At 31.9% G+C, this 22663-nt stretch overlaps 1 protein-coding gene across 2 annotated transcripts in view; it reads right to left on the reverse strand.

Moving 5' to 3' along the window:
• Positions 1-5221: 5221 nt before the first annotated feature.
• LOC135141003 (polypeptide N-acetylgalactosaminyltransferase 2) overlaps positions 5222-22663 on the reverse strand; it is a 110259-nt gene continuing 92817 nt past the window's right edge. For both annotated transcript variants that reach the window (XM_064071782.1, XM_064071784.1), the window contains exons 5-9: positions 16768-16955; positions 16054-16221; positions 15831-16001; positions 6488-6648; positions 5222-6438 (exon numbers count right to left, since the gene is read on the reverse strand). In XM_064071782.1, the coding sequence (XP_063927852.1) occupies positions 5958-6438; positions 6488-6648; positions 15831-16001; positions 16054-16221; positions 16768-16955 (1169 nt within the window). In that variant the 3' untranslated portion in view covers positions 5222-5957. The remainder of the gene's footprint in view (positions 6439-6487; positions 6649-15830; positions 16002-16053; positions 16222-16767; positions 16956-22663) is intronic.

Genomic DNA, 22663 nt, shown 5'->3' on the forward strand with positions numbered 1-22663 from the left:
CGTCCTTATTATCCTTTTTCGTCCTTATTATCCTTTTTCGTTTTATTATCCTTTTTCGTCCTTTGCGTAATTTCTTATCCTTTTCGTTCTTGTTTATTCTTTTTCGTCCGTTTCGTCCTTTACGTCCTTTTTCGTGCTTTTCGTCCTTTTTTTCCTTTTTCGTCTTCTTCGTCCTTTTCAATCAATCAATACTTTATTGATTTCGTCCTTGTTGGTCCTTTTTCGCAATTTTTCGTCCTTTTTGTCATTTTCGTTTTTTCGTAGTTTTTCGTCCTGTTCGCAATTTTTCGTCTTTGTCTTTATTTTTCGTCCTTTTTGGTGGTTTTTCGTCCTTATCGTCCTTTTCGTAATTTCTCGTCCTTTTATTTATTTATCGTACTCTTTCATTGTTTTCATCCTTCTTCGTTCTTATAATCCTTTTTCGTCCTTTTCGTCCTATTCCTCCTTTTCGTCCTTGTTATCCTTTTTCGTCCTCTTTTGTCCTTTTCCGCTTTTTCGTCCTGGTTTGTCGTTTTCGTCCTTTTCGTCCTTTTTCGTTCTTATTATCCTTTTTCGTCCCTTTCGTCCATTTTCGTCCTTTTTCGTCCTTTTCGTCCTTTTTCGTCCTCTTTCGTCAATTTCGTCCGTTTTCCTCATTTTCGTCCTTTTTCGTTCTTATTATCCTTTTTCGTCCTTTTCGTTCTTTTTCCTCCGTTTTCGTCCTTTGGGTAATTTTTTATCCTTTTCGTCCTTTTAGTTCTTATTCGTTCTTTTTCTTTCTTTTTGTCCTTTTTCGTCCTTTTTCGTCCTTTTCGACCTTTTTCGTCCTTATTATTCTTTTTCGTCCCTTTCGTCCATTTTCGTCCTTTTTGTCCTTTTCCTCCTTTTTCGTCCATTTCGTCCTTTTCTTCCCTTTCGTCCTCTTTCGTCATTTTCGTCCCTTTTCGTTCTTTTTCCTCCGTTTTCGTCCTTTGGGTAATTTTTTATCCTTTTCGTCCTTTTCGTTCTTATTCGTTCTTTTTCTTTCTTTTTCTCCTTTTTCGGGCGTTTCGTCCTTTTCGTCCTTTTTTGTCCTTTTTCGTCCTTGTTGGTCCTTTTTCCATATTTTTCGTCCTTTTTGTCATTTTCATGTTTTCGTAGTTTTTCGTCCTTTTTGTTGGTTCTTCGTCCTTATCGTCCTTTTCTTTCTTTATCGTACTCTCATCGTTTTCGTCCTTCTTCGTCCTTATTACCTTTTTTCGTCCTTATTATCCTTTTTTCGTCCATTTCGTCCTTTTCTTTCCTTTCGCCCTTTTTCGTCGTTTTCGTCCTTTTTCGTTTATATTATCCTTTTTCGTCCTTGTCGTTCTTATTCGTTCTTTTTCGTGCTTTTTGTTCTTTTTCGTCCGTTTCATCCATTTCGTCTTTTTTCGTCCTTTTCGTCCTTTTTTGTCCTTTTTCGTCCTTTTCATCCTTGTTGGTCCTTTTTCGTCCTTTTCGCTATTTTTCGTCCTTCTTGTCATTTTCGTTTCTTCTTCGTCCTTTTCGTAGTTTTTCGTTGTTTTCGTCCTTTTTGGTGGTTTTTCGTCCATTTCGCCCTTTTTCGTCCTTTTCGTAATTTCTCGCCCTTTTCTTTCTTTATCGTACTCTTTCATCGTTTTCGTCCTTCTTCGTCCTTACTATCTTTTTTCGTCCATTTCGTCCTTTTCTTCCCTTTCGCTCTTTTTCGTCCTCTTTCATCATTTTCGTCCTTTTTCGTTCTTATTATCCTTTTTCGTCCTTTGTGTAATTTTTTATCCTTTTCGTTCTTAGTCGTTCTTTTTCGTGCTTTTTGTTCTTTTTCGTCCGTTTCATCCTTTCCGTCCTTTTCATCCTTGTTGGTCATTTTTCGTCCTTTTCGCTATTTTTCGTCCTTTTTGTCATTTTCGTTTCTTCTTCGTCCTTTTCGTAGTTTTTCGTTGTTTTCGTCCTTTTTGGTGGTTTTTCGTCCATTTCGCCCTTTTTCGTCCTTTTCTTTCTTTATCGTACTCTTCCATCGTGTTTGTCCTTCTTTGTCCTTATTATCTTTTTTCGTCCTTATTATCCTTTTTCGTCCTTATTACCCTTTTTCGTCTTTTTCAACCTTTTTCGTCCTTTTCTTCCCTTTCGCCCTTTTTCGTCCTCTTTCGTCATTTTCGTCCTTTTTTATTCTTATTATCCTTTTTCCTCTTTTGCGTAATTTTTTATCCTTTTCGTCCTTGTCGTTCATATTCGTTTTTTTTCGTCCTTTGTCGTCCTTTTCATCCTTGTTGGTCCTTTTTCGTAGTTTTTCGTTGTTTTCGTCCTTTTTGGTGGTTTTTCGTCCTTTCCGTAATTTCTCGTCCTTTTCTTTCTTTATGGTACTCTTTCATCGTTTTCGTCCTTCTTCGTCCTTATTATCTTTTTTCGTCCTTGTCGTCATTTTTCGTCCTCTTCCTCCTTTTCGTCCTTTTTCCTTCTTTTCGCCCTTGTTATCCTTTTTCGTCCTTTTCCGTCCTTTTCGTCCTTTTTTTGTCCTTTTCGTCCTTATTATCCTTTTTCGCTACTCTCGTCCTTTTTCGTCCTCTTTCGTAATTTTCGTCTTTTTTCGTTCTTATTATCCTTTTTCGTCCTCTTTCGTCATTTTCGTCCTTTTTCGTCATTTTCGTTGTTATAATCCTTTTTCGTCCTTTTCATCCTTTTTCGTTCTTTTTCGTCCTTTGCGTAATTTTTTATCCTTTTCGTCCTTTTCGTTCTTATTCGTTCTTTTTCGACCTTTTTGTCCTTTTTCGTCCCTTTCGTCCTTTTTCGTCTTTTTCGTCCTTATTGGTCCTTTTTCGTCCTTTTCGCTGTTTTTCGTATGTTATTTTCGTTTTTTCTTCGTCCTTTTCAGTTTTTCGTCCTGTTCGTAGTTTTTCGTCCTTGTCTTTCTTTTTCGTCCTCTTTCGTTGCTTTCGTCCTTTTTCGTCCTCTTTCGTAATTTTCGTCCTTTTTCGTTCTTATTATCCTTTTTCGTCCCCTTTCGTCATTTTCGTCCTTTTTCGTCATTTTCGTTCTTATTATTCTTTTTCCTCCTTTTTTTGGTCCTTTTTCGTTCTTTTTCGTCCGTTTTCGTCCTTTGCGTAATTTTTTATCCTTTTCGTCCTTATTCGTTCTTTTTCGACCTTTTTGTCCTTTTTCGTCCCTTTCGTCCTTTTTCGTCGTTTTCGTCCTTGTTGGTTCTTTTTCGTCCTTTTCGCTGTTTTTCGTCCTTTTTGCCATTTTCGTTTTTTCTTCGGCCTTTTCATAGTTTTTCGTTCTGTTGGCAATTTTTCGTCCTTGTCTTTCTTTTTCGTCCCTTTCGTCCTTCTCGTCCTTTTTCGTCTTTTTCGTCCATTTCGTCCATGTTGGTCCTTTTTCGTCCTTTTTGTCATTTTCGTTTTTTCTTCGTCCTTTTCGTAGTTTTTCGTCCTGTTCGCAATTTTTCCGTCCTTGTCTTTCTTTTTCGTCCTCTTTCGTTGTTTTCGTCCTTTCCTTCATTTTTCCTCCTTTTTCGTCCTTATTATCCTTTTTCCGATTCTTTTAAAAATGTTGCTCCGTGACCACAGTAATTCCACACGAAATGAGCTTGAGTGAATAAAAAATGAAATAAGTTGCATAAATATGAGAATGTTGAAAATCAGAAGGTTCTTAAAATCTTAATTATTCGAGATATTTTTTTCTAAAAAAAAATACTTATTGATGTAAAATATTTAGTCTTTTTTAAACCATACTCATGCTAACACTTTTATTAGCTCTTTGTGCTTGGTTTGAATCAATTGTATTTTCTCACGACAAAAGTACATGAAAATCTTAAATACTTTTATAAATGTTCTAATATTCTATTTTCCCCCTTGCATCATCATGTTTTTATTCTTCATCTCTTTCCTGCAAGAGAAAAAAAAATCGGAAAAATGAAAATTTAGCAACGTCAAAATTTGAAAAATTCGAAAATAGAAATACTGAAGAACTGGAAAATCAAAAAATCCAGAAATCGAAAAATCTAACATTTAAAACATTGAACAATTGAAATATCGCAAAATTGAAAAATGGAGAAATCCGAACATCAAAGAATCAAAAAAGAAAAATTCGAAAACCTAAAACTTAAAAATCGAAAAACTGAAAATTCGACCAATTTTCGAATTTAAAAAAATTGAAAAATCAAAACATCGAGAAATAGAAAAAAATTGAGAAACTGATAAATCGAGAAATTGAACAATCGAAACGGCCAAACATCTGATTTCGATAAATCGAGAAATAAAAAAATTGAAAATTTTTAAAAAAGGATAATTAAAACATGGAAAAGTTGAAAAAAATTTAGAAATCGAAGTATAAAACTGTCGAAAATTTGAAAAATCTAAAGTTTAACGAAAAATTGAAAATCCAAACAGTAAAAAAGGGGTGGAAACCCAAAAACTTCAAACTGAAAAATTTAAAAATTGTAAAATCGACGATTGGCCTGAAAATTAGAAAAATTGAATGAACGAAAAATTGGAAAATCGAAAGAAACAACAAAAATTAAGGAAATGAAAAAACAAAAAATTGTGATATAAAATCGAGAAAATGAAAAATAAAAAATTAGGAAAACGCAAAATAAAAATCGGAAACAAAAAAATTGGAAAAGCGAAAAATTAAAAATTGGGAAACTGAAAAATTGAAAATTGAAAATTTTTGAAGTCGAGAAATTGTAAAATTGAAAAATCAAAAATAAGAAACGAAAAATTACAAAATGAAAACTTGACAAATCTTAAGAATCGAAAAAGTGAAAAATAAAAAAAAGAAATATGTATTATGAAATAGAAATATTGAAAATTAAAGAAATTGGAAAATCGGAAAACTGGAAATCTAAAAACTGCGAAGTGAAAAATTTAAAAATTGAAAAATTCGAAAAATTGAAAAATCCAAAGAAACAAGAAATAAAGGAATTGAAAAAATGAAAATTTGTGACATAAAATCGAGAAAATAGAAATTAAAAAAAACGGGAAAATGAAAAATAAAAATCGAGCAAGTATTTGAAAAATTGAAAATGACAAAAATTAAATACTGAGGAAACCAAAAATTGTGATATAAAATCGAGAGACGTCGAGAAAACATAAAATTAGTCATTTTGAGTTTTCTCGTTACTCTTGTCATCTTAAAATTATTCCTTGTCAGAATATCGTCTCTCAAAATGGTCTGAAAAGAAATAGAGAAAAAAAAAACGAGCAAGTTGAATTTTTTATTTCCCTTAATTTAAGATAATACAAAATTTTTACATAAATTCGCTATGAATATTTACAATAATAGTATTCCGTGCCTATCTTTATAAGTACAATTTAACTAAAAATATTTACAGTAGAAATAAGTACAAAAAGAAAAGTAAAAACAAAAGCGGTACCTAAGTATATCAAAAAGTCTTTCATAGAGTACTAATTATTGTCTACTAAGTTTGCAAACCAAATGTAGGTTATTGAATACTGTAATCAATCTTATGTGGTAAAATAGGTAAAGCAAGGACAAAACACACTGAACAAAGAGTGCAGGGTTGAAGATATACCCGTTTTGGAACTTAAATTTGAAAGCAATTAGCATTAACGTGACTAATTTGTCTAAAATATCACAACCACTCATGCTCGGTTAATACCAAAAAATGCTCTATTCACACTTTCCGTATTAAGCGGCCGTTAACAATATAAATAAAAAGTAGAATATTCAGGTTAATCAAGTGTAACGATCAACACTGGCCTTAATCGTAATGAGTATTAAAAACCAACAGAACTACACCAATAACCAGAACCGAGAGGGAAGCGTGGAACGTACCATTTCATCGTCAACAACTTGAGTACTTTGTATAAAATATCTACAACATTTACGGTTAAATCACAAGGATAGCCTAGTTATGTCTTTTGTTAGAGATTTTGATTGAAATCGAGCAGAACAAAAATCTCCCATCGGACCCTTCCGGAATTGACTAGAGAATCGGGCATCAACTTCATCGCCAACAATTACGAAGTACTGGTAAGCTTCCACCTCTGCGTCTCTAAATTACTATTGCATCGTTCGGCCGTAATACCCTTAACATCCGTATACCTAGAATCTAAACATAGAGGAAACCTAGAGTGCCTCAGCAGACCTCCGGGCTCGATCAGGTGCCACTTCTGGCTGTCCGAGCCGTCGCAAATCCGCATGACCACCGGCGCCCCCTTCATGTAATCCAGCAGCGTCAGACACAGGTCGTGGTGCTTGATCAAGCCGCCGCTGGTCAAACCCCACTCCTGGTTGCCCCCGGTGTGGTGGCACTGGTACAGGGCCACGCTGCCGTCGATCAAGTGGCCCATGGTGTCCATGCAGTACATACCCTGGCGCAGCTCGCCCACGTGCGACGACGTGGCCTGCGGGATGGACAGCTCGGGATACACGTTCTGGAGGTACCACTTGAAGGGTTTGCACTGCAATTTGTTGCGCAGATCCAGACGCTCCGAGATACTGCAAAAATTCGATCAGGGATGGTTTGCTTTGGCATTATGGCACTCACTCTCCGAATGGAACGTTCTTGGCGAGGGGGACGGAAGCGTAGTAGAAGTGTTTGTAGTCGTCCATCCAGACCTCGGCGGCGCGACGAGTGTTACGTGCGAACACGTTGCCGCTGCCTCCGGGGAAGGTGTAGGGGTGGCGTTTCCTGAAGACGTGGCCGACCTGGGGCGGAAAAACGACATTTTTGTAACTATGCAACACAAAGTACCAAATTGTAATGTAATGTACCATTTTAACCGTGTTTTAAGTCCCTTGTCTTGAAAAGATGACTATGTATATTAAGAATCAAAAGGCAAAATGTAGCCCCGCCCACCCACCCTGTCTCAATTGTGACGATTCTTTTTATTCGTCGTGAGCCAAGAGGGCGGAGGTTAACTGCAAAATCCTTATTCCTCTACACGAAATTAAAAAATGTTTTTGAATTCGTGTTCCTCAAATACGATGTATATTAAGAAAAAAAATACAGCCAAAGAATAAGCCCCACCCAGAGGCGGACCATATTTGCAAAATCGATAATTCCCTTCACAAATTTACTGTTTCAAACATGATTTAAGTTTCTTGTTGTGAAAAGATGACTACGTACCCTATCTCAATAGTAATACATTTTTTTTCGTCGTAAACCGGGGGCTGAGCTTAATTGCAAAATCTTTATTTTTCTACCATGTGGAACATGTTCTTAAGTAATCGTGTTATACAAAGGAAACTAAATGTATTTAGTAAAAAGAAAGCTAAGAGATAAGCCCCGCCCACCCACCCTGTCTCAATTGTGATGATTTTTTTTATTCGTCGTGAGTCAAGAGGGCGGAGGTTAACTGCAAAATCCTTATTCCTCTACACGAAATTAAAAAATGTTTTTGAATTCGTGTTCCTCAAATACGATATTAAGAAAAAAAATACAGCCAAAGAATAAGCCCCACCCAGAGGCGGACCATATTTGCAAAATCGATAATCCCTTCACAAATTTACTGTTTCAAACATGATTTAAGTTTCTTGTTGTGAAAAGATGACTACGTACCCTATCTCAATAGTAATACATTTTTTTTCGTCGTAAACCGGGGGCTGAGCTTAATTGCAAAATCTTTATTTTTCTACCATGTGGAACATGTTCTTAAGTAATCGTGTTATACAAAGGAAACTAAATGTATTTAGTAAAAAGAAAGCTAAGAGATAAGCCCCGCCCACCCACCCTGTCTCAATTGTGATGATTTTTTTTATTCGTCGTGAGTCAAGAGGGCGGAGGTTAACTGCAACATCGTTATTTTTCCACAAGAAATTAAAAAATGTTTTTGAATATCGTGTTCTTCAAAGAATTCGATGTATATTAAGAAAAAAAAAAAAAAAACAAAGATTAAGCCCCACCCATAGCCGCCTCGATCTTAATTTTGATGAAGTTTTCATTCGTTATCAGACCGAGAGGCGAAGCATAGTTGTAAAATCGATAATTGCCTTCACAAATTTGATACAATTTCTCAATTTTTATCCTCTTCAATTTTACGATTTCTAAATACAGTATAACCTCTATAATCCGAACACACGATTATCCGAACATCCAGTAATCCGAACAGAGGCTAGTTGAAGTCGATATCTCTTTAATCTGAACAAAAACTCTGCAATCCGAACTGAACTCGAAAACATGCACCTACTTGCAAAAATGACGCAAGATCTTCTTTCTATGGGTAATTTTTTGAAATTTTTAAAAATTGTGATATCTCAATGCACTGAATTAATTATCTAGTTCTGGAAAAAAGGTTAAAGTTATCGAAGAAATGAGGCCGCAAGTCACCCCTGTACTCGAAATCTACAAGAAAAAGTATTTAGTTAAATTTCGAAAATCGTCGAAAATGGGTCGAAATTTGCTAGTACTTGTCAAATAAATAAATATACACGCCCCTCCCACCCACCCTTTATTTTCTTTGAAGAGCGGGTCATTTGCCAAAATCAGTCTTATTTTAAAAAAATACTAGCCCCGCCCACCCACCCTTGTTTTCTTAGAGGATATGTCATTTGCAAAAATCAATCTCATACTTGCGAAGATAAGACTGATTTTGGCAGATGACATATTCTTTATTTTCTTAGAAGAGTAGGTCATTGGCCAAAATGAGTCTTATTTTGGCAAATACTAGCTCCACCCACCCGCCCTTTGTTTTCTTAAGAGAGTAGATCATTTGCCAAAATCAGTCTTATCGTAGTGCGTCCTACTAGATTCTTCAGTTTTTCGATTTTTCAACTTTCGAATTCTTCAATTTCTCGCTTTTTAAATTTTCAATTTTTTGATCTGTCTTTCGATTTTTGATTTCTCTGGACAACTGAAAAAAACTTTCGATTTTTTAATTTTACAATTTTGGCATTTTCCGAATTCTCAATTATTTGATTTGTAAAAATATCGAGAAAATAGATGTTTATTTTTTTTATTTTCGATTTTTGATTTTTTGTCACCGAGTTTTTGGAAGGAAGTAAAAAGCAATTTTCATCAGCGATTTGCCATGTTTACCGAAACTTTAAAACATCTGAAAATTTTGTTCCTAATTTTCAATTTTTCAAGATTTCGGTTCGAATAAATTTTTTCTTTTAGTTAAAAAATCGAAAAATGACAAGTCGTGAAAAGGAAAAATTTTGACTTGAGAACTTGAAAAATTAAAAATCAAAAGATTCAAAAATTGTGAAGTTAAAACTTGAAAAATCAAAAGATTGGAATTAAAAACTGCAAAATTGTCAAACAAATTATCAAATGAAATATTCAAAAGTTGAAAAATCTAAAAACTGAAAAAATTTAAAACTGGAATTTCGAATTCGATGTATAAGATTTGTTTTTTTTTCAATTTTTCGATATTTCAGTTTTTGATTTTCCGATTATACAGTTGTACAATTTTCCGATTTCTCATTTATCCGATTTTTCAATTTGTCATTTTTTGATTTTTAATTTTTTGTTTTTAGCAAGTGCTGATCCCACCCACCCATGCTTTATTTTCTTAGAAGAATAAGTCATCTGCCAAAATCAGTCTCATCTTGACAAGTACTAGCCCCGCCCACCCACCCTTTACTTTCTTAGAAGAGTGGGTCATCTGCCAAAATCAGTCTTATCTTGACAAGTACTATACCCGCCCACCCACCCTTATTTTCCTAGAGAATATGTCCAAATTTGACAGAAGTGGATGTAATTTAAATTTTATATCCTCCGTTTATGAATCCGTGTTGAGTTTTTACCTCAGATGTCAAGATTTTTGGAAAAAAATCAACATTTTCCAATTTATAGTTATCGGAAGCAAATGTTATTTAAATGTTAAAAAGTAGCATAGTCCTGAACTTGTGGTTTATAAATACATTATTGATATTATTCACTTTAAAAGAATCAACTTTTCAATATTTCAATTTTGGACATTTTCATTTTTTCCATTCTTTAAATTTTCGGTTACTCCATTTTGTTATTTTTCGATTTTTCAATTTTCCGATGTTTCAATGATACAATTTCTCAATTTTTACCCTCAATTATTTTACGATTTCTAAATATTTCAATTTTTGAATTTTTGAATTTTTCAAATTTTGACGTTGTTAAATTTTCAGTTTTTCGATTTCTGAAGTAATCTTTTTTTATTTTCCCATTTCTTCCCAAAGTTTCGATTTTTCACTTGTTAAATTCTTCAATTTTTCGATTTTTCACGTTTTTAATATTTCAATTTTTCGATTTCTGAGATTTTTGAATTGTCAATTTTTTGATTTTTTAAACTTACGATTTTTCGACTTCTGGATTTCCAGATTTTCAGTTTTTCGTTTTTTAAACTTTGGATTTTTCAATTTTTCGGCTGTTTTATATTTCGATTTCTCAATTTTTCAACTTTTTGATATTTTAATTTTTCAATTTTTTAAAATTCTAGATTTTTGAGTTATCGAGTTTTCAGTTTCTCTATATTTCAATATTTCAATTTTCGGTATTTTTAAAATTTACGATTTTCCATATTTTTTTAACTTTTCGAGTTTCCAATTTTTCGATGTTTCGATTTTTCAATGATCCGATTTTTAAATTTTAGATTTTCCAATTTTTATTTTTTTGTTTTTTTAATGTTTGGAGTATTTACTATTGCTAAAAGTTAAAGTAAAAAATAAGTACCAAAATTGTGACTAAAAATATGCAAAAATTAATATAAAATAAAACACAATGCTTCTAAAACATAAAAATAACTATACTTTCCCAAAAAATCTGTTTTATTTTCCCATTTCTCGACTTCCCAAAGTTTCCATTTTTTCACTTCTTCAATACTTGAATTTTTCCATTTTTCAGGTTTTTGATTTTTCAATTCAATTTTAGATGTTTCCATTTTTCAGTATTTCAATTTTGGACATTTTCAATTTTTCCATTCTTCAAATTTTCGGTTTTTCCATTTTGTTATTTTCTGATTTTTCAATTCTCCGATGTTTCAATGATACAATTTCTCAATTTTTATCCTCTTCAATTTTACGATTTCTAAATACGTATTTCGATTTTACAGTTTTTGAATTTTTCAAATTTTGGCGTTTTTAAATTTTCAGTTTTCCGATTTCTGAAGTAATCTTTTTTTTTATTTTCCAATTTCTTCCCAGTTTCGATTTTTCACTTCTTCAATTCTTTTTCAGGTTTTTGATGTTTCAATTTTTCGATTTCTCAGATTTTTGATTTTTCAATTTTTCGATTTCTTAAACTTACGAGTTTTCGACTTCTGGATTTCCCGATTTTCAGTTTTTCATTTTTTAAACTTTGGGTTTTTCAATTTTTCGGCTGTTTTATATTTCGATTTCTCAATTTTTCAACTTTTTGATATTTTAATTTTTTCAATTTTTTAAAATTCTAGATTTTTGATTTCTCGAGATTTCAGTTCCTCTATATTTCAATTTTCGAGTTTTTTAAAATTTTCGATTTTCCATCTTTTTTTTTAACTTTTCGATCTATGTAAAATACTACCAATTTTCCACCAATTTTCAACGAAATTTTCGAAATTTCAAAGTATACATTTTCTTGTAGATTTCAGGCCGCAGAAGTCATTTCCGCTTTCGTTTCTTCGATAACTCCAATGGTTTTTCCAGAATCGTCCTTTGAACAGTACAAATCTATGTAAAATTATACATTTTTTTGTAGATTCTTCAAATTTTCGGTTTCTCGATTTTTTATTTTTCGATTTTTGAATTTTCCGATGTTTCAACGATACAATTTCTCAGTTTTTATCCTTTTCAATTTTACGATTTCTAAATACGTATTTCGATTTTTCAATTTTCGAATTTTTCAAATTTTGACGTTTTTAAATTTTCAGTTTTCCGATTTCTGAAGTAATCTTTTTTTTTATTTTCCCATTTTTTCCCAAAGTTTCGATTTTTCGCTTCTTCAATTCCTCAGATTTTTGATTTTTCAATTTTTCGATTTTTTAAACTTTTAATTTTTCGACTTCTGGATTTCCCGATTTCCAGTTTTTCGTTTTTTAAACTTTGGATTTTTCAATTTTTCGGCTGTTTGATATTTCGATTTCTCAATTTTTCAACTTTCCCATATTTTAATTTTTCAATTTTTTAAAATTCTAGATTTTTGATTTCTCGAGTTTTCAGTTCCTCTATATTTCAATATTTCAATTTTCGGGATTTTTAAAATTTTCGATTTTCCATCTTTTTTTTAACTTTTTGATTTTCCAATTTTTCGATGTTTCGATTTTTCAATGATCCGATTTTTCAATTTCTCGATTTTTAAATTTTAGATTTTCCATTTTTTATTTTTTTGTTTTTTTCATGTTTGGATTATTTATTATTGCTAAAAGTTAAAGCAAAAAATAACTACCAAAATTGTGACTGAAAATATGCAAAAATTAATAGAAAATAAAACGCAATGCTGCTAAAACATAAAAATAACTGTACATTCCCAAAAAATCTCTTTTATTTCCCCATTTCTCGACTTTCCAAAGTTTCAATTTTTCACTTCTTCAATACTTGAATTTTCCAGTTTTCAGGTTTTTGATTTTTCAATTCAACTTTTGATGTTTCAATTTTTCAGTATTTCAATTTTGGACATTTTCAATTTTTCCATTCTTCAAATTTTCGGTTTCTCGATTTTTTATTTTTCGATTTTTTAATTTTCCGATGTTTCAGTGATACAATTTCTCAATTTTTATCCTCTTCAATTTTACGATTTCTAAATACATATTTCGATTTTTCTATTTTTGAATTTTTCAAATTTTGGCATTTTAAAATTTTCAGTTTTCCGATTTTTGGAATAATATTTTTTTTTTATTTTTCCATTTCTTCCCAAAGTTTCGATTTTTCACTTCTTCAATTCTTCAATTTTTCCATTTTTCAGGTTTTTGATGTTTCAATTTTTCGATTTCTCAGATTTCTGATTTTTGAATTTTTCGATTTTTTAAACTTACGATTTTTCGGCTTCTGGATTTTCCGATTTTCAGTTTTTGGTTTTTTAAATTTTAGATTTTTCAATTTTTCAACTTTTCGATATTTTAATTGTTCAATTTTTTACAATTCTAGATTTTTGATTTCTCGAGTATTCAGTTGGAGGTAGTTTGGTGAAAATTAAAAAATAAAAAATTGGTCTAAAGAGTTTAGACAGTACTTCCCTCGCTGTCGGAAACGTGACGACTGCATGCCTATTATGTTTTTTTTTTCGCAGTGGATTTCAAAGAATTCGGTTTTGTAGTTCCTGATTAAATCAATAAAATATATTTACGCATTCATTAATTTTTTTGAGTCACTCTGTATATGCAAATCCAAAAAATATAAATGGAGTGATAAATGACAAGTACAGACTCATCATATTTTGTACATTTTAGATATGATTTATTCGGCAAACTTTCGAGCTGACGTCATCAAGTTTTTGGAGGGGATAAGCAAATATATTTTGACTAGACATTTATTATGCTCTTTATGACCTTAAAACATCTGCAAGATTTCAGAGCATTCGGTTTTGTAGTTCCTGATTAAATCAATAAAATATATTTACGCATTCATTAATTTTTTTGAGTCACCCTGTATATGCAAATCCAAAAAATATGAATGGAGTGATAAATTACAAGTACAGACTCATCATATTTTTACAGTTTAGATAGGATTTATTCGGCAAACTTTCGAGCTGACGTCATCAATTTTTTGGAGGGGATAAGCAAATATATTTTGACTAAACATTTATTATGCTCTTTAGAACCTTAAAACATCTGCAATATTTCAAAGCATTCGGTTTTGTAGTTTCTGAGTAAATCAGTAAAATAAATTTACGCATTCATTAATTTTTTTGAGTCACTCTGTATATGCAAATCCAAAAAATATAAATGGAGTGATAAATGACAAGTACAGACTCATCATATTTTGTATATTTTAGATATGATTTATTCGGCAAACTTTCGAGCTGACGTCATCAAGTTTTTGGAGGGGATAAGCAAATATATTTTGACTAGACATTTATTATGCTCTTTATGACCTTAAAACATCTGCAAGATTTCAGAGCATTCGGTTTTGTAGTTCCTGATTAAATCAATAAAATATATTTACGCATTCATTAATTTTTTTGAGTCACCCTGTATATGCAAATCCAAAAAATATGAATGGAGTGATAAATTACAAGTACAGACTCATCATATTTTTACAGTTTAGATAGGATTTATTCGGCAAACTTTCGAGCTGACGTCATCAATTTTTTGGAGGGGATAAGCAAATATATTTTGACTAAACATTTATTATGCTTTTTAGAACCTTAAAACATCTGCAAGATTTCAAAGCATTCGGTTTTGTAGTTTCTGAGTAAATCAGTAAAATAAATTTACGCATTCATTAATTTTTTTGAGTCACCCTGTATATGCAAATCCAAAAAATATGAATGGAGTGATAGATCACAAGTACAGACTCATCATATTTTGTACATTTTAGATATGATTTATTCCACAAACTTTTGAGCTGACGTCATCAAGTTTTTGGAGGGGATAAGCAAATATTTTTTGACTAAAGATTTATGATGCTCTTTATAGCCTTAAAACATCTGCAACATTTCAAAGCATTCTGGTTAGCAGATTAAAAATTAAATTTCAAAATGTTGTTTTATAATTTTGATTTTTTTTCCAAAAATCTGGACGTTTCGGGTGAAAAGTCGATTCGGAGTTGTAAACTACATGTGTAGGACTATGTTATTTTATACAATTGAAAACCCATTTACTATGTACAATTTTGAAGTGACGTCATCGCATTAGTGGTGGGGATGATTAGACAAATTTTGGTTAGCGTTTTACCATCTACATGATATTCTTAATATAAGTACAAAATTTCACAACAATCGGTCGAGTACTTTCGGAGATTATCTGTCTAATAAAAATCCGGGACAACAGACGGACAGACAGACGGACGGACAGACGGACAGACGGACAGACGGACGGACAGACGGACAGACGGACAGACGGACAGACGGACAGACAGACGGAAATGGGAGACCTATTTCTTCGTCTTCTAGGGGTCATGAAAGATCGAGAAAACGTAAAAGTAGAGAGTCGGCCGACGGACTCGATTACAATACTTCCTTTGCTTACGCTCGGGAAGTAAAATGAAAAATCTCCAAATCGTAAATTTTGAATTGAAAACTGTGGAAAAAATCGTTGAATTTCCATTTTAATTACTTAATTCAAAATTTCGAGCTTATCAGTTTAAAATTTTGAGACAATGATCAAAATTTGGAGATAATAGTAGTGACGTTATTCATTCTATTCAGTTAAAAAATTGTGCATTTACAAAATACAAAAAGGCTGGACCTTCACAAACTTATGACTCATTTAAACGTCTTCGTTCCAGGTTGAATCCAAAAAGTTCTGGCTCTTTATTTAAAGCAAAAAAGGAGCATCTAGAATTCCAGGCCTCATGGTTTATAAAGGTATCATTTGCCAAAATAAGATTGATTTTGGCAAAATCTATATTTCAATTTATAAATTTTATTTATATGCCTTACTTCCGAAGATAGTAGATTCTCGTTATAAAATAAGTCAACCCATCAGACAAATTCTAAAAAAAAATTGTAAATTTAGAAATTTTATTTGCATTCGCAGGAATAAATAGTGAAATGTGTCAAACTGAACCATTGATTGAAACGGATCCTTTGTAAATAGGGTCGCTTAGTTTCACGTTATTTTCATTACTCAATATTTTTTTAAAAAGCAAATATTTTGATAAATATAAATTTTGAACAAAAATGACCGGTTCTTCCCCATAGAGCTCAATGTTGTCTTCGCATTGATATAAAAGTTGAAGCGAAACATGCTCTCACCTCGTCTAAAAACTTATTTTAAAAAATATTGATTTAGACATAATCTATCAATTGAAATCGCGCTTATTAATTCAATATTTACCCGACTGCAAGGGATTATCTCCAGACTGCCCCCGCACTGCCACACTCGGAACGATATCTCCAAATTCTCGCCGCCCCAAACGTCCATTTTCATATCGTATTTGCCCAGCTTTTCGAAGTACGCCCTGTTGATGACGAACAACCCTCCCGCTATCATAGGGGTCCGTATCGCCTGAAATATTAACCACCGCAATGGCATTTTAATTACTCCCTCAATTGTCTACCTGCGTGGGGTCCCTCTGCCTGCTCTCCCTCTCCGCGTATCCCAGATACTCCCATTTGAAAACCAGATTCCAGTCGAAGCCGCCTCTCAAATCGGCGGAAGCCCCGATGTATTGGAACGTATCCATGCTGATTACGTCTATAACCGGGCAAACTACGCGAGTCGGATCCTGGAACAAACCGTTAATTAAAAACTCGATCTTCCTTTGTGAACTGCTGCGGAACGCTTTAGATTCGGAAATTTTCGGTGAATTTGCTTTGTTAATTAAACGTTTTCGTTTGCGTCCCCCGAAGGACGCTCTCGAATGAATTATTTATCAGGGTCTTTCAGGGTCCTGGAAGTTATTGAATTACCTACACCAAGATCAAAACCGGAGGCCAATATGTCAAACGAGAATGTGGGGATTTGTTTGAGATAAATACGGGGCGCAAACACTGGAAAATTGGACGAGATGCATGGGCCGTAATTTGATAAATTTGCCAGGATGCGGACAAAAATCATAAGCAAATTTTTATTGGTAACATTTTGCAATTGGTCATTCTTCATTAACAAAATGAAAGGAAAAATTACAGCGGTCTGACGTCGTCCAATTTCGAGTTTGACCCTAACTTTCCATTCCGACTTAATAACCTCTCTCATGTAACATAGCTCCTAGGTAATGACAAAAGTTTTAGCTGGTACAGACGTCAGCAATTCCGCCCTATATTATACTGACCTCTGCAACCCTTTCCAGTAGCGGCTCCAGCCAGTTGACATTACACTCGCAATGACTGTCCAAAAACGTGAGTACAGAAGCCGTCGCCGCATCGGCCCCTCGCACCCTCGATCTCATCAATCCTTCACGTTTATCATTGCGGAGCACCCGGACTTTTTGGATCTTGGCCAACTCCTCCCCGTCCTCAGCTGCGAAATTAAAAAATATTATTCTCAGGTCCCGTGTATCGAAATAAATAAATAAATAAATAAATAAATAAATAAATAAATAATCCTTTATTATCCAACAGTTATTATTACAACTCATAAAAAAAAAAATGAAAACAAAAATCCCTAAACTAAAACCTGGAAATAATATATTTTTTTAATCTATCTAAACTAACTGTAAAAATATCAATTTCAGCGCAAAACTGATCAGTTTTTCTACACATAGAAATAATCGGTGGTTGTGCATAATGGCGCGTCGAGGCCGTAGGTAAATAAGAAATTTACAAATTCCAGTAAGTACCCATCAGAAATTTTACCTTGTATAAGTTTAATGAGAAAAATAACCTCAGACAATATCTTACGATCATGCAGTGACTGGTATAAAAATTCATCAAACAGATTTTGATAAGCATATCCATGTTCCAGAAAAGTTTTATGTTTTCTATAATACAGGGTTTTTAAGAATTTACGTTGTACAGCTTCAATCATATGTATATATTTATCATAATACGGATTCCAGACACAAGAACAATATTCTAATTTGCTTCGAATGAAAGCATTAAAAAATCTAACAAGCACCCTATTGTCAAAATCCCTAGTATTTCTAAAAAGAAAACCCAATAATTTATAACACTGTAAACACAATATTTCAATTTGAGCATTAAAGGTCAGTTTGCTATCAAAGGTGATACCTAGATCCTTGAATGTAGTACAATCGCACGCAAATGTTTTGAGCCTATTATAAAACAATATTTTGCAATTTAATTTTGAATTTGCAAAATCGAATACTTTGAAATCTTGCAGATGTTTTAAAATCATGATAAACATGATACATTTTTAATTAAAATATATTTGCTTATCCCCTCTAAAAAATTTATGACGTCACCTCAAAATTTTGCAGAATAAATCCTATCTTAAATGTATAAAATATGATGAGTTTTATACTTGTGATTTATCACTGCATTAATATTTTTTAGATTTGGTTATACAGGGTGTCTCAAAAAAGTTAATGACTGATTCAATTTATTTTATTGAAGAAATCAAGAATAGCAAAACTGAATACTTTGAAATATTGTAGATGTTTTGAAGTTTTTGTAAGCATGGTAACTTTTTCGAAAATTTGATTAATCAAATATGCGCAAAATCAAAAACCGGAAAAACTGAAATTCACTAATGCAAAAAACAGAAAATCGAAAAATACAAATCGTAAAAATCGAAAATCTAAAAATGGCTAATCAAAAAATCGAAAATTCAATGATCAAATACCTAGGTCGATCGAAAAGTGGAAATTCACAAACCTCAAAAATCGAAAAATCGAAAATTGAAAAACGGGAAAACCAAAAAATCGAAAAGTCAAAAATTTGGAAAAACAAAAATTTGGAAAAACAAAAATCGAAAAAGTGGAAAATCGAAAATCTGAATAAAGAAACTTGGAAATTCTGAAAATTGGAAAATCGAAAATCAAAAAATCGGGAAGTAACAAAATTGAAGTCTAACAGTTGAGAATAGAAAACTGAAAAACCGAAAATTCTAAAAATCGACAATGGACAAATTGAAAATTGCAAAATTTAAATTGAAAAATTGAACATAGAAAAATCGATGAATTGAAAAATCGAAAATTCGACTACTCAAATTTTCTAAAAATCGAAAAATCATAAAACTGAAAAATCCAAAATTCTAATGATCGAAAGTCTGAAAACTGAAAATCTAAAATTCTGAAAAGCGGAAAATAGAATATCGAAAAATTTAAAAGAAAGAAAATTGAAGTCTAAAAACCGAAGAATGGAAAAATTAAAAATCAAAAATTCGAAAAATCAAAACCGAAGAATTCAAAGATTTAAAAAGAAAATCGAAAAATCAAAAATCTGAAAATTGAAACTCGAAAATTTGGAAAATCGAAAAGTAAAAAAATTGAAGTCTAAAAGCTGAAAAATGGAAAACTGAACAATCGAAAATTCGAAAATCAAATATCGAAAATTCGAAAATCAAATATCGAAAATTCGAAAAGCCGAATAATCGAAAATTTGATAAATCAGATATGCGATAAACAGAAAATCTGAAAATACAAAACTGGAAAATCAAAAATTTAAAAATGGAAAAACCGAAAATCGAAAATTCAATGAATCTAATACCTAGGTCGATCGAAAAACTGGAAATTCTCAAAACCAAAAAAAAAATCGTAAAAATGATTATCGAAAAATCAAAATGCTCAAAAATCGAAAATTCGATTAATCAATATTCTAAAAATCGAAAAAACGGACACAAATCCACAAATCTGAAAAATCGAAAATCGAAATACGAAAAATTAAAAAACCGAAAAATTGAAAAATCCCAAATCGAAAAATGGAAAAGCTGAAAATTCAAAAATCAAACTATCGGAAAGTAAAATAATTGAAAAATGGAAAAATAAAACAAATTGCAGAACCATAAAAACTGAAACAAACAGAAAAATCGAAAAACCACAAAAGCGGAAAAACGAAAATTCGACCACTCAAATTTTGTAAAAATCGAAAAATCATAAAACTGAAAAATCCAAAATTCTAATGATCGAAAGTCTGAAAACTGAAAATCGAAAATTCTGAAAAGCGGAAAATAGAATATCGAAAAATTTAAAAGAAAGAAAATTGAAGTCTAAAAACCGAAGAATGGAAAAATTAAAAATCAAAAGTTCGAAAAATCAAAACCGAAGAATTCAAAGATTTAAAAAGAAAATCGAAAAATCAAAAATTTGAAAATTGAAACTCGAAAATTTGGAAAATCGAAAAGTAAAAAAATTGAAGTCTAAAAGCTGAAAAATGGAAAACTGAACAATCGAAAATTCGAAAATCAAATATCGAAAAATCGAAAAGCCGAAAAATCGAAAATTTGATAAATCAGATATGCGAAAAACAGAAAATCTGAAAATACAAAACTGGAAAATCAAAAATCTAAAAATGGAAAAACTGAAAATCGAAAATTCAATGAATCTAATACGTAGGTCGATCGAAAAACTGGAAATTCACAAATCTGAAAAATCGAAAATTTGCAAGATTGAAAAACCGAGAATTGAAAAATCAAAAAACCGAAAAATGGAAAAATCAAAAATCGAAAAATAGGAAAACCGAAAATTCGAAAATTCATAATGTTGAAAACTCTAAAAGTCGACAATTCAAAAATCAAAAAACTGGAAAAAAATAATCGGAAAATCGAAAAGTAAACAAATTGCAAAGCCTAAAAACTGACGAACAGAAAAATCGAAAAATTGTAAAATCGAAGATTGGAAAATCGAAAAACGAAAATCGGAATATCGAGAATCGACAAATTAAAAAACCGAAAAATCGAAAAATTAAAAAATCGAATAATCCGAAACTAAAATAATAGAAAAGTGGAAAAGTAAAAATTGCAAAGTCTCAAAACTGACGAACAGAACAATCGAAAAATAAAAAAAAATCGAAAAATATCTAAACATGGAAAATCGAAAAATCGAAAATCGGAAAATGGAAAAACCGAAAAATCGAAAATCGAAAACTCGAAAATTCGATGAAACAAATACTCGAAAAAGCGAAAAGTAAAAAAATTGCAAGGCCTAAAAATTGAAAAATCAAAAAATCGAAAAAATGAAAATCGAAAAAACAACGATCGAAAAAAAATCAAAAAATCGAAAAGTGAAAATCGGAAAGTAACAAAATTGAAATCTAAAAGCTGCAAATTGCAGAACCATAAAAACTGAAACAAACAGAAAAATCGAAAAACCACAAAAGCGGAAAAACGAAAATCGAAAAATCGCAAAATCAGAAAATGGAAAATCGAATAATCGAAAGTTGAAAAATCGAAGGTCGAAAAATAAAACAACCGAAAAATCGAAAAATTTTATGATTAATGGAAAATCGAAAAATCGAGAATAGAATAATTAAAAAACCGGAAAATTGAAAAATCGGAAATCGAAGAATTAAAAACGTAAAATCGAGAATTCAAAAATCAAAAAAATCGGAAAGTAAAATATAATCGAAAAATGCAAAAAAATTGCAGTCTAAAAACTGACGAACAGAAAAATAAAAAAATCTAAAAATGGAAAGACGAAAAATCGAAAATTGAAAGAATGGCAAATTAAAAAATCGAAACATTTCGAATTCGATTTTATAAGATTTGTTTTTTTTTTCAATTTTTCGATATTTCAATTTTTGATTTTCCGATTACACAGTTGTACAATTTTCCGATTTCTCCATTTAAATGTTTTGATTTTTAAATTTTTTTTTTTTCATTTTTAGCAAGTACCCACCCAGCCTTTATTTTCTTAGAACAATAAGTCATCTGCCAAAATCAATCTTATCTAGCAAGTACTAGCCCCGCCCACCCACCCTTATTTTCTTAGAGCATATGTCATTTGCACAAAATCAGTCTCATCTTGACAAGTATTAGCCCCACCCACCCACCCTCTCTTTTCTTAGAGGATATATCATCTACCAAAATCAGTCTTATCTTAGCAAGTACTAGCTCCACCCACCCTCTCTTTTCGTAGCGGATATGTCATTTGCCAAAATCAGTCTTATCTTACCAAGTAATAGCCCCACCCACCCAACCTTTACTTTCTTAGAGGGCATATCATTTGCCAAAATCAATCTTATCTCATCAAGTACTAGCCCCACCCACCCGCCCTCTCTTTTCTTAAAGGATGTCATTTGCCAAAATCAATCTTATCTTACCAAGTATGTAGTAGCCCCGCCCACCCCCCCCCTATTTTCTCAGAGGAAATGTCATTTGCCAAAACAAGACTTATGTTAGAAGTACTAGCCTCGCCCTTTATTTCCTCAGAGGGTAGTACTTGCTAGTACTTGCTAAGAAAAGTCTTATTTTGGCAAATGACATATCCCCTGAGAAAATAGGGGTGGGTGGGTGGGGCTAGTACTTGGTAAGATAAGACTGACTTTGGCATATCACATATCCTCTAAGAAAAGAGAGGGTGGGTGGGCGGGGCTAGTACTTGTTAAGATAAGACTGATTTTGGCAAATGCTATGCCTTCTGAGAAAATAGAAAGGGGGTAAAGAAAGTTATATTGCAATTATTCTATTCAGTTTTAAATGTTTTCTAAAAATTCTGGATATCTGGGGTGAAAATTCGGCACGGATTCGCACACCACAAGTATCTTATTTTATCAAATTAAAAAAACTTTTAACTATAAATTTTGGAGATGACATCATCAACTTGTTGGTAGGGATAATTAGCCAAATTTTGGTTAGCATTTAACCATCTAGATGGTATTTCTAACATATGTGCAAAATTTGACAACGATCGGTCCAGCAGTTTCGGAGATTACGCTTCTTTAAAAAATTATAAAATATGATTTTTCCGTCTTGTGATAACTTGTATAATGAAAAGCCAGTGGCGTAAGTAACACCTCCGCGATATATTTAAAGCAGACAACCCAAGGGAAAAATGTAGAAATTCTCGATTTCTGAGTAGGTACATGCTTAACTTCGACTGTTTATGTTTATATTTCGAAAGAATTCGACTATTAGCACGTTCAGAAAAGAAAAGAAAGGGAAATTTGTTTGATTTTATTTCCTCGATGATTAATTGATCAACCAGACTCAATATTTTTCCCAAAAACACTCAAAATTATAACTACTGAAATGGACAATGCACCTTTAAATTAGTTATGGCCATGTCTGCGCTGATAATAATTCACTGAATAAGTCCCACGGGATTTTTT

Source organism: Zophobas morio, unplaced genomic scaffold, assembly GCF_036711695.1.
Source record: "Zophobas morio isolate AGI-343-1 ecotype UQ-CSIRO unplaced genomic scaffold, CSIRO_AGI_Zmor_V1 ptg000041l, whole genome shotgun sequence".
Lineage (NCBI taxonomy): Eukaryota > Metazoa > Arthropoda > Insecta > Coleoptera > Tenebrionidae > Zophobas > Zophobas morio.